The sequence below is a fragment of the Lissotriton helveticus genome, chromosome 3_1 (assembly GCF_964261635.1).
Source record: "Lissotriton helveticus chromosome 3_1, aLisHel1.1, whole genome shotgun sequence".
Classification (NCBI taxonomy): Eukaryota; Metazoa; Chordata; class Amphibia; order Caudata; family Salamandridae; genus Lissotriton; species Lissotriton helveticus.
The window spans coordinates 1,197,642,595-1,197,655,844 of record NC_136061.1 but is presented as its reverse complement, the minus strand read 5'-3'; the positions used below and the strand labels follow the sequence as shown (position 1 = coordinate 1,197,655,844).

The following is a 13,250-nucleotide window of genomic DNA, read 5'->3' as shown; positions in this document are numbered from 1 at the left end:
GACTGACCTGTATTGTTGGGACCTTAAAATTAGGCTAATTGGTAAAATATCAATGTTGTGAATGGAGTGTAAAAATAATTTAGTAAGCACAGCTATCTGATGAATCTTGAGATTCTGTAATTTTTCCAAATGTTCTGATTTTATCAGAAGTGCGCCTGCATTAAAAAGCCAATTCGTCAGACAGTCTGTCTAGTTCCTTCAATACAGAGTCTCCTCCATGTAAAGATATGTGGGGGAAAGCTTTAGCTGGTAAACAGTGAGACTTCATCATCGGGTGACTACATTTAATTGGATGAAATTATTCACAGCCTGGGGCGTACAAAGATTCAAGCCCACCCTTCCGTCGGCAAGCTTCCCATCAATTAGCATTACCTCAATGGAATCAAATTTGCTATTATGTAAAATGTGGTGTTTGCTCTCAAAACACCAGAACACATTAATGAGTAGTGAATGGTCCTTATTCAGAGCATGACGTTGTTAATCAAGAAGTCTCCATCTTCTCCTGCAAGGCATGACAGTTTGGGAACATTAGCCATAAACAGAAAGCCACTTTTTGCATAACTAGAAGTAGTAAAACTACTTTCCAGGCCAACAGGATTTGGGGGTCCTAGATAAATGCCCCATCCCTAGGTGACACTTTCTGCACAGGATATGTGGAAAATGGAATGTCTAGTATTGTTCTGTATATGCATGGACTTGCTACATCTTAGTACCCTACCATCAACCACAGGACATGTGAAGGTACTGGGATTTCTCTCTTGACAGAAGCCTTTCTGCTCTGACAACTTGTGGTCTGACAGTTTTACATTTATTTTATGTGTAGGCTCGGACACCGCTAGCCCATCTAATACTGTGCTTTCTATCTGAGCAGCAGATTTTATTTGTGAATATAAGTACTCTTTTTATTAGAGCTGCAACTCTGGTGGCACTCAATGGTGCCATTTCCTGCAAAAGTGCTACCCTTTTTAAGCTGGGTTTTCAACTCTGTAACTTTATCCCATAACTCTTTTATAAAAATTGAGCATTGTATCCACTGATGTAGAGTCTAGGACCTTTGCATAAGACTTCGCTTATGGACTTGAAGAATCGCCCTCATCTACTACTTATGGAGTAAATCTGTTTTTACAAACAACATGTACCTTAAAGAGGACACAACTAGTTGTAGATTGCAAATAATGTCCATCCTTTCTCTTTGCCTCAATTAGTTATGGGGTATTTCGAAACACTGTTGGCCAATATTTGGGAGCAGGGTAGGCAGCAGTCTGTAACGGGTCAGTCATCTCTGCCCCGTTCAGAAGGGACTCCAAGCTAAAGGAAGCAAGGGAACGGTGGTCGGTTCCCCCTGAAGACTGTAACTTCCTTATATTTCAGCCCGAGGCTTGGACACCAGGAAGCGAAGCCGTTTGGTACGAGGAGTCCCCTGAGACAGGAACGTATTCCTTTAAAGAAGTCACCAGGGAAGTAAGTCACGCACCCCTTAATGACGAAACCGTGAGGCAGCCAATAGGGAAACAGAACAATCAGGAAAAGGCGGAAGCATGCGGACCCAATGTCGCCGACCAGAGAGTGGAGCGGAGGAGAATGAAAGCGAACATATAAGTTGGAAAGGACGTGGAGCCTCGGACGAATACCGGAGAGGGACGAGGAGAAGGCGCTTCAAGGAGAATTGCCTGTAGGTCAGCGGTACCGTTTTTCGCCCAGCCACACTCCAGGAAGAGTGTGGCTTTTCCAGGTATGCAGCCGGGTAGCGGGCTGGGTTGAGAGGAGGGGGAGAGAGAACACCTGAACGCCGAGCGGTCCCTCCTGTCATTCCCGCTAGCGTAAAGTCTCTCCCCGAGTTCCACTTCCCTCTTCCTCCCCTTTTCACGTGCACACCCTCCAACGAATAAAGATTCACTGCAATGTGTCTTCACTCCCTTCCCCATATCACTTCGTGTCAAAGAGTGTAGAAGACTGACACGTGTTCTCCTTTGGTTTTTTTAATGTTATTACGAGCCATTGGACCCAGAGCCTCACAACTCGGAAGGAAGAAGGTGGGGGACCATTTAAAGGGCCAACATATCGGGGAGTCAAGCGGAATCACCTTGGCCCCTATGTACCAAGACTGTATCTAGGAGAAGCAACTAAATAAGACTTATTCGTAGGACTGTATTTCCTTTTCGGTATTGCCTTTCTTAAACCTGCCCTTCACCTCTCTGATCCTGGCGTCTGTAAAAAGGAGAGAATACAGGAAAATAAAGCCACATTTACGCCACATTGGTGTGAGTCTATTAAGTGACGACGACCCAGCTGTACCCAACCCTTCACACAGTCTTTGTTTAAACAATTTATCAATCGATGATTCATTGTTGCTTGAACCTCTATTAGGAGTCTCTTTAGGATTAACAGTAGAACTCTACTTCCTCAATCAAACCATATGTTGAGTCATACATATCAACCAGGGAAATACCTCAGAGCCCCAACCAAACACGGACAAATCACGCATTTTTCTTTATATACCTGACTTTGCCACAGTCTGCCAAATAGTGACATCATAGAACTAGAGAAGCTGGTAAGTTTTCAAAATGTATGACTGCAAAAATGTGATCCTGGCAAGGATGGAGGTCAGGTTGGATGGGGCAGGAGACCACTAGAGATCCCTGGGATAGGGGAAAAGAAGAGCCATGGATTACCCCTTTTAAGGAAGCACCTTCAGTTAAATCCTCTTTCAAGATTACAAGGAGAGAGCATGTACTGCTCCAGCCCCCGATTTGAGTGGTCCTCAGTGCTGTCCAACATAGTTGGGCAATCAGTGCTACATAATATGACTAACACTGTAGCACCACTTCTTACCGCTGTTTTCATAACAGTGACATGCTGGATAAACCCTGGACCACATTTTGGTCATGGGCAATAGGGCCAGGGCTGTTTCTCTGGTACAAGAGATAGAAGAGGCCTTAATAGGCAACGGAATGATAGATGTAGGGGCTAGAATTCACAGGAGGCAAAAAACAGGGCCCAAGCCAAATACTTTGCAGAGAGCTCCTTAATAGACCTGTTGAGCAGTTGGTAAAGAGAAATAAGTTCAAGGTCTCTGGAAAATATCAAAAGGAGCCACATGCGGTTTCTGGTCAAAGATCAAACAGTTTCTGTGAGGATGAAGATCATTGAGAATCAAGTCCGGCAAAAAAAAAACGGATACTTAGATTAAATGTCCCAGAAGCTGCAGAGGGCAAAGATATCAAGATCTTTGTGATCAAGTTAATACAGAATGGTGTAATAAATAGCACTAGGTCCATTACTCTTGATAAAGAAACATAAATGGTGCATGGAGATTTATTTATATTAAATATAAATAGTATGAAGATCCTGGTGAACATTTAAATATACAGTTTGCCTTGAGAACCATCCTATACATTCTGACTTCTGTGGGGTCACTGATAACAGATTGTGGGGATTGGGAACAAGGATGAATGGATGAGTTCAAGAAGATGGAGGCTAGAGTTGAGATAACATTTCCTGCTGAACTTAGAATTATATAGCATAATAACATGCACAGCCTGCGCTAGGTTGAGGAGGTTGATGAACTGATCTCAACTATCCATACGGACAAAGAGAGGAGTACTGATTAGTAGGGAGTATCAGGCTGTGAGGCCACAGGTTCGTGTCAGTGCATAATAGGGCACAGGAAGGAAAAGGAGTGTTCCTCAAGGTACGTGGATCACATATGGAGTATATGTAAGTTAAGGAAAAACAACAGAACACAATTCTCATATATTAATGAGTGCTTAGTGCTAATTATCTCTATTCAGTACCTTCCTGTTAAGGAATCTAAGATAATATGAGGGAGGTGGCCAGCAAGACAGTGAATGCTCTCTCCTAAAATGCTAATGATCTGCAGAAGGTATCAAAAAGTTTCAGACTGCCTGAACAGCTGCAAAGCAAAAACATTCACATTACACTCCCCCGGAGATGCATCTCATGAAATCATGAAACTTAAGATGAAGAAATACTTTTCAGGTACATTGTTTAAAGGCATCCATCCAATCCTGCCAATATACAGTAGCTAACGTTTTTGGTCCAAATAGTGAAACATCTAACAGCTTTCAGAGGTTCCCTAATGACTTAATTGACTTTCTAGCCCTGCCTGTGACTGCAGAGGTCTTTGATATATCATCATGAATAAATCGCTAAACCTTTCTGACACATAATGCAAACAGTAGGTCTAATCCAGGGGAATTACCAATTGATTTTGTCAAATTACATAGTGGCACCAAAAGAGTAAATCCCCAGAGGGAAAGAGTGGGACGCTGCCAACTTGGTAGCACCTATTAATCTGTTTCCTAAGCGCCTAGGTTGCCAGGGTGGGATAAAACTCTTTTGATTGTTATATACTTGAAAATATATTTATTTATTTAGCCTACCCGCTAAAATACCTGAGAAACATTTATAGTCACTATTAAGTAGTGTGAAGGATCTATATCCGGAGTTGCTAGATAAATCGTTATCCATTTCCAAGATTTAGGTTATCGTTGGCTGAGCCAAGGTATAAGGCAGATTTCCAACTGACAAAATAAGATAAAAAAAAGTTTCACCAAGATGTGAGCAACCTGACCTATAACAGTTTTAAAGATCTATGAAGAAAGGCCATTGGGCCCGACAGTTTTGTTATATTTTAGTTTCTGTATACTGTCACTAACCTCTTCCTCAGCAGGGTTAATTGTGATAGACTTAGGCAGGTTAATCAGTTTATGACTTTGTGTATGTCAACACACTTGGGGGTCATTCTGATGGAGGTCGGACCGCAACCGATGGCTCATCGAATGCGGTCCGACTGCCATCTTCTGCTGCAGACTGACCGATTCATTACAATGCGTGCAGTCGGAGGCAGAAAGGAGAGGGACAGTCTGACGGGCTCAAGAAGCAGGTCAGACTGTCAGAGGGTCAGTAATCCCTACAATAGAAGCAGTGCCTTCTCAGGCACCACTGTAGGGATTACAATGTCCCTTTCCTCCTGCCAGGCCGAAAGTGATTTTGGGGGCCCCTAGTGGATCCCCCTTCCCCTCTGGCCTTCCGCTATGGGGCCTGGGGGGCACCTATGGTGTCCCCCTAAACATTACTGCCCGTGTGCCTGCTACATGGTGCAGGGATGTTATTAAAGTGTATATTTTCTATTTCAGCTTGTGCGCACCCAGCAGCACAAGCCACAATAGGAAATATACACTTTGCGACTGTCATGAAGGCAGTCGCATAGTAATAAGGGCAGGGGGACCACAACTCCTTGTCGGGTGATCCCTCTTCCGCCATGGGGTCAGTTGGATGAGACTCCAACTGGCATCGTAATGATGCCCATACTCTCTTGAAAAGGAGTCAAAAAGTCTTGAAGACAGGTTGGTTTGATCTGATCACAAACCTCTGTTTTGGTGGCCACAACTCAATCAAATATAATTTCTCCTTGCATATATTTTTGTTTTCTAGTTTACAATCAAGCTCTCGTTTCCCCATACTCAAAGAGATGTGGTTTTCTAGTCTCCCATTCTTCTTGTTCAATAAGCTAAATTGTGGTTACTAATCCTCTTTTCATTCTGTCAATGCTGCAATTAGCCTAGCATGTGCCTCCTGAATCTGCTTTTTTTAAATGCATCAGTTCTGCCTCACATTATTAATATGGAGTGCTGCATCAAAATCCTTCTTTGTTAGGCTTAGGGTGAACACCTCACTGCGTGTTCCTGTGAACACTGTTTCCAATTTGGACTTTTGTGAGATAGCTTCATGCATGCTTAGTGTTGTAGTGCTGTTTTGCTTCCATTGAATAGATTAACACACCTGGAACTAATGATATGTAGGTGAAAAGTTCAGGACTGGAGACACTCTCCATAATGACCTAGAATAGGAGGTCACTTTGGGTAAGCTTTGTAGGAGTCCCAAATTATCTGCACAGTTTGAGTCTAAGTTGCACTGAAATAAACCAATTGTACATATCTTACATTTACTTCCATGGCAACTAGTAAGAATAGAGAAAACTAATGAAATTAGACACAGCATTTTCAGACATGCTTAGTCTGAGAGGTGAATAAGATGATGATCACTTTTACCAGCAATGCCAACCAAGGAATTCTGAATTAGAAAGCAATTCAGTCTTCGTAAATATCTGTTTATTTTAGAATGGAAGGTGTAGCCCTAATGTTTACATTTATGGACCTCCAGACATCTATAAAAAACAAGCTCTTGCACCATATCATGCTATAAAGCCTGTAACTATAATGAAACATGTTAGCTTAGGTGAGGAAATGCAGTCTACAGCACCTGTATTGCATAAAGCTCCTTGAGCTGAAACTTTATGCTTGGATTTCCAATTATTAAAGGCAAATACAAACGGTGGCAACCATCCATGATGATCTTTATGGTGAGACCTTAGTGCAAAAATTCAGAAAGGACACCAGAGTGAACCCATTTAGATGCCTGGGTTAATAAAGCACATTTTCTTTATTTGTCTAATGGGTTAAACCTCTGATCCCACATATGCTATTATACAAGTCAACATAATTATAGATGCACAAATGTGACACCATTGGTATATCACAAGTTGGTGATCTAATAGAGAAAGGCAAATTATTGAAATTTGCAGAACTACACAATGAATACAAATTAGCCGTTTGTGAAACTTTCCGATACCTACAGATACAGCATGCCATAGTGGTTGCTATCAGAGACATAGATGAGATCCCGGACGCCACCTCACTCGAAGATAGATTATTGGCTGATCCCATGGAGAGCAAAGCAACGTCACTCACGTACTGAAAGATAATTAATAATTCACCAGACCCACTGAAACATTTATATGCACGCTGGCTAGCTAATACTGGGGACTTGGAAGAAGAAGATTGGTGCGATGCCCTGGCTTCCCCACGGGAGGTGGCCATACCATCACGACTGGGGTTGGTCCAACTGAAAGTTTTGCATTGAACATATATCACATGCACTATACTGGTTTCGATGGGCCATAGTTGTTCGGCTAATTGTCGATGGAAATGTGGAGGCAGGCACGTTCTACCATACACTTTGGGGGTGCCCCCTGATCCAGGCGTTTTGGGAGGTGATTAATAGGGTGGTTGGCGAGGTATGCGGGGTTACCCTGACGCTATCCCCCAAGATATGCCTCCTGAATATATGGGAAGCCACAGATCTCAATCGTATGGATCAACTATGGGCAGCCACTGGCTTAATACTTGTGAAGCGTAATGTTACACGTTGATGGGGGGTCTCAGAGCTGCCAACGATAATTGATGGGAACGGGATGTTGATTGGTGCATGTTGGCTGATCGGGCGGTCTATACAAGTAGAGGATGCCCCAAGACGTGGAACAAGGTATCGGGGACATGGAATACATATCGAGGTAACATCTGCACCTCCCCATCAGCACAAATGCATGGACCAGGAATGTTCAGTCAGGAGATGACTCTCAGATGAGGGAAGAGGAGGGGGGGTGTCACTTGAATGATGCCTTGTGCTGGGATGTAATTGGTTGTACATGTCTTGTTGGGATATACGTTTTGTTGTACTATGCCATTTTAATCAATGCTAATAAATAGCTTTAAAAAAAATCTTGTAAAAGTGCTACTGTTGTGTTTTTCCTTTTGTGTTTATGTATACCACATGTAGAAGTAGAGGTGGCAAATTGTATTATTTAACGCTAGGAATGCCAATATCAAATATCAGCTACAAAATAGGAATATTTCTTATACCATACGATGCTTTAATAGGGATCCCAGTGATCATGGGAAAGTGACATCATTCATGTAACTATCATTATTCAGTTGATTTGTGTTGCTTACTTGGGCTGTCAGCAATTTGGAGTGCTCGTTTGGGGATTGAATATACAGGGTGAAATATCGAGATGCATCACTGAGAGCTGGGTATACACTATGGCATCAGGAAAGAGAATTTATTCTGCAAACAAACCCTGGCATTCTTTTCAGGCGTTCTACTAGACACTTTGACACAGCCTTTGCCATCACACACTTACTGTAGAGATAATGAGGAGTATTAATGGGCAGCCCATGAAAGGAATGGGTTAGCTGTAGACCCACCGAATTTAAGGTGTGAGAGACAGGGCCTTAATAAATGCTACAGAAAATTATTGGTATTGTTCCCTTGCAAATGTTGAGATTCTTTGTAACAAAATATCTTTTTGAGTGAATTCATGATTAATACTATTACTAATAGGATGGACTCTCAGGATTCTGCTAAAATGAACACGGCTAGGAATCCTGGCTTAGCAGATATAAACTATTGTTATTTTTTATCTATACTTTTAAGTTGTGTCCTGATACCAAAAATTCATTTGGTCTGTTTATATATAGAGTTCTAATGCTTGGTAAGCTCAAAATAAGCATGCAAACAAAAAAGTGTGTCGTTTATTTCAGTTGAAATATGGTTGGTTAGTATGGTTGAACATGTCTGATTCATGTAGGCCCATGGTGGAATGAGCTCATCCGTATCAAGATGTGGCCATTACAGAACAAGCTCTGCCAAGCACAGGTTAATTTTTTGTGCATTCATGAAATGTATTACATTTCAGTAGGTTAGCAACTTAAAATCATCTTATTTTCTTTGCACTTCTAAACATTTAGGGCCCAATGTAGGTAATATCGATTTACCTACTCTTAAATACCGAATCATACCGATTCGGTATTTAAGAGTAGGTAAATGGGATGTAGGTAATTTCTATTTTTAAATTACCGAATCGGTAAAATTCGGTAATTACCGAATCTGTATTTACCGATTCGGTAATTGCCATTGAATCCTATGGGCCTTGAGGCCCATAGGAATCAATGCCAATTACCGAATCGGTAAATACCGATTCGGTAAAATTACCGAATTTGCAAGGGGGACAGGGTGTCACTTTGACACGCTGTTGCACCCCTCAATTGTGCATGGGTGCACATGCTGCTGACATACATGCCTTTGTCTGCAACATGGCACATTTTTAAAGCAAAAAAAATGCTTTTTGAAGGGTTTTCATTATTTACCACCAATTTCTAGTTGGTGGTAAATAACGAATTCTTAAACCCTTGTAGCACTGATTACAGTGCTACCTACATGTTAAATTACAGAATCAGTAATTTTACTGATTCGGTATTTTACAGAATCGGTAAAATTACCGATTCTGTAATTTGACATGCCCCTACATCTCAATATACAAATACCGGTCGGAAACGGCCGAAAATCGGTATTTTCGGCTGTTTCCGACCGGTATTTGCCTACCTACATCGGGCCCTTAGGGCTAGATGTAGGTAATTCTCACTTACCGACTCTAGAATACCGAATTTTACCGATTCGGTATTCTAGATTCGGTAAATGAGATGTAGTTAAAAATTCTGTATTTTTTACCGAATCTGTAGGATTCTGTAATTACCGAATCGGTATTTACCGGCCCATAGGAATCAATGACAATTACCGAATCGGTAAATACCGATTCGGTAAAAATACCGATTCTGCAAGGGGGACAGGGTGTCACTTTGACACCCTGTTTCACCCCTGATACTGGCTTGTGTGCCATGTGGCACACATACATGCCCTAAGGGCATGTATGTGTGTCACATGCCACAGGTGTACATGCACAGATGTGCATGTACACAGGAATTCGTTATTTACCATGGAATAGTATTCCATTGTAAATAACGATTCGGTAAGGGCCTGTGGCACTGATTACAGTGCCACCTACATGTAGATTTACCGATTCGGTAAATATACCGATTCGGTATTTTACCGAATCAGTAAATTTACAGAATCTGTAAATATACCGATTTGTCTCATTTTCAGGCCCCTACATCTCCATCTGCAAATACCGGTCGGTAACGACCGAAATCGGTCGTTACCGACCGGTATTTGCCTTCCTACATCTGGCCCTTAATCTCTAAAATGCATCGACCAAATGAAAGGTTTTATTTACAGTCGTTAACACTTCCTCAAGTGTTTAAATGAACCAAAACTAACAAAGATTCTATTATACAATATTTTTATTTGAACTTGAAGTACTAAATGCTTTTTTGTTAGAAGTTTGAGATGAGTGTACTGGATTAACAAAAATAATGCTTACATGTCATCATATGTTATGTTTCAGGATTACACGTATTTCTTCTAAAGCTGCCTTCATAGGAGACTTTTGTGGTACAAAGATCTGTATATTAAAACCTCTGTACCTGAGCAGGTTCCTTCAGTTTGAAATTTCAAAAGCCATTAAACCCTTTTCTCAGTGCCTCTGCACTCCACAACATCAGACACAAAACCCACTAAATGTATTCCTCTTCCCCCCGGTTAATTATAGATAAGCAATATACCAGTACCCTCAGTGCCTGCATCATGCAAGCCTCCAATGCTTTAAAATCGGGATCATGTATCGACCTTAACATTCCCTTCCCCCTTCGTCCCCTAACCTGGCCCCCAGGTTTCACCAAGTAATGCAACCATCTACCTACATACAGCGATATTGCCTAAATGTATTTTAGCCAATCCATGTTATATAAACAACCACACCTCTATATGCACTGTCGTAAATCCACAAACATTTTACTATGAGTAGTCATGACACACTCCTGACTGATATGTGCCTTACCTCAAAATTTATGGGAGGAATGTACACTGAGGAAAAAAAAGCTTTGTGAATTAAGACTGAAATATGTGACCAGCCCCATGATCCTCGTCCCCAAACAAGGCCTGCCACTTTGTAAACTGTGCACTGCTATGTCATCTTTCACTACACCACATAAAGTATATCTCTTTAGTATGGAAGATGCGCTACTAGCTAAAGCCCTCAGAGTGTGCTATTTATAAATCTCAATACTATTAATGCATAACTCATTAATGGAATTGGCCAATATCAATTAAGCCAATTGAGTGCATTTAACTATTTGTGTTATCATACAACGAGTATTAAAATATACATATGATGCTCCCAGCTTTTACTGATTTTTACAGATAAACGCAAACCCAAATCCATCTATTTTACTGTCTGTGCTTATTTTTTATAAAGGACACAAATGGAAATTAGGTTGTGTTTTTTTGAGCGATTCTAAATGACTGTCAGGCTGATTGCTGTTTGGAGCAACAGGATTTTTTAAAAAGATAGAACGTTTCCTAATGAGGCTTATAAACGTGCACACGGTTGATACTAAAATGTTCATGTTTTAATATTAGTGTATTGTTGTGCATGTAGTTGTGGGATGAGAAAATGGAGCAAAACTAGACACTCTTGATGCAGTGAACCAAGGAAAAAATCCACCCCACACCTGCCGGACTCTTCCTTATTTCCTACTGATATACCTGTCCCTCATAAGTGATAGTGGAGAGACAACTGGGGAATAGCAGAGAGAGAGTGGCTTAGGTTTCCAATGGATGCTTCATGTGCTACTAGAAGGACATTCACATTTGAAGAGGTCAAGACATCAGGTGCACCTGGACACAAACTCATCACATAAAGTACAGCCGTTCAACCGTGGGATTAACTACGGAACGTACCATTCAACCACCTCTGACGTACATTGCTGTGAATCACTCCAGAGTCACTCGGGTCCCGAAGGTACGCCAGCCAAAAAGGAGGTAGGCAGCTGGGGTCCATGTACACGTAATTTCCTGCATTAAATAATAAAAACGGTTGTTAACACTTTTGTAATTGTCCAAACGACGTCCATAATTTTAGATTGAAAGATCTTATTAAGGGTAGTTAATGATTTAGACGATTGATAGGGAAAAAAAGTTAAGTTGTTTGGTGTTTCTGCAATTTTATCAATTTCTGCTAAATTAAAACTGAAAAAATGTTTGTGGGAAGGCGAATTAGTACCTGTGCTACAAAAGAAAAAAATGTTTTCTGCAGTGATTTTAGATTATTTAAACAAGTAAGCAGAAATGAATGCAAAGTATACAGTATTTATCGTATAATGTGGAGTTTGTTGTGTTAAGCACTAAAATCCACACATTATTCCCTACCAACTTGTAATAGGTGTGTTTTATCGCACCCGATAAATAACTTACCCCGTGGTATTATTGTTATTTATCAGGTGTGATAAACAACATCTAAACTGAAGTCCTAAATGTGTGTGAAGCTACAGAAAGTGATTGTTAAATTTTCAATTTTCGTAAATGAATGAATTTTGTGAATTATTTACAAAAGTAAACAATAGAAGAAAGCTTCTTCTATAAATTGCATTTTTATTAAGAATCTCTCCCCAAAAATATGTTTGCAAGAGCATTCTACGCAAACCTCACAAAGTATGACATTTATCAACTTGGATAAACTTTGAATGCACTATTTTAATTTCGCCCAGCACTAAAATACATTTAAATTGAAAAACCCTTCTGAACAGCATAGACCTTTGTACTGCTATGTTCCAGGAAGCAGCCCCTTGACCTATCACTCTCTGGCCTAAGTCCATGCCGTATTCCTTTCAAGTCCCCTGAACAATATGAGTTGTTGGTCGGTACACATTTGTCAACCAATCAAAGAAGCAGCGAAGTAACCTAAAATCCACGGTGTACTTCTGCATCTGCAGTCTATTCATGATCTCAATTCTCGTCTTCACTATGTCCTCCTTTTTAGAGTGTGAAAAAAAGCCTCTCTCACATTTACATCAAGACAACTTTTACCCAAATATCTCAGAAAAAAAGGAAATAGTTTGCTAAGATTAATGTTGGGTATCCTGCGCTCCAAAGACCTTAAAGCAACTGCATATAGTTGTACACTGAGAAGTGAAAATAAGTGGGAAAAAAAGAATGTGAAATCTAATTTGGTAGGCCACAGTGAGGTAGCTGGAAGTTCGGCTCACATAAAAAGATGGTGACTTTTAACCAGTCCTGTTTTTTCAGTTAAATGCACTATGAAAACTAAGGGCTTTATTATGACTATAGTCGCATTGGCGGTCCGACAACCGCCGCACTGCGGGATCACATGAAGTATTACAGCTGCTGCGGTCGGAACGTGACGAGACCGCTGCAATCGCCAGGGAACTGTGTTCTCTGGCAGTCCTGTGGCGGTCTGAGGGCCGCAAAATGCTTGGAGGTGCCCTGAGGCACCACCAAGCATATTACGACTTTCCTCACTGCCAGAGGTGCCATGGAGGTTATTCCTCTACGTTACTGCTGGCGGTGAGGAAAGAAAGGGGGCCCTCTTGCCCTTGCCCTTCAGAAAGCAACTAAAAACTTGGATATTCGATAAGTAAAGCACCCCCCCTCCCTCAAGCTCCTTGAGACCCTCTGGGTGAGTAGTGCGCTAT

General features: G+C 41.1%; 1 protein-coding gene across 1 annotated transcript in view; it reads right to left on the bottom strand.

The window, feature by feature from the left end:
• Positions 1-13,250, bottom strand: part of LOC144823367 (uncharacterized) — an 888,205-nt gene that overhangs the window by 49,487 nt on the left and 825,468 nt on the right. Inside the window, exon 18 of the mRNA XM_078681837.1 lies at positions 11,500-11,613. Coding sequence (XP_078537963.1) covers positions 11,500-11,613 — 114 coding nt within the window. The remainder of the gene's footprint in view (positions 1-11,499; positions 11,614-13,250) is intronic.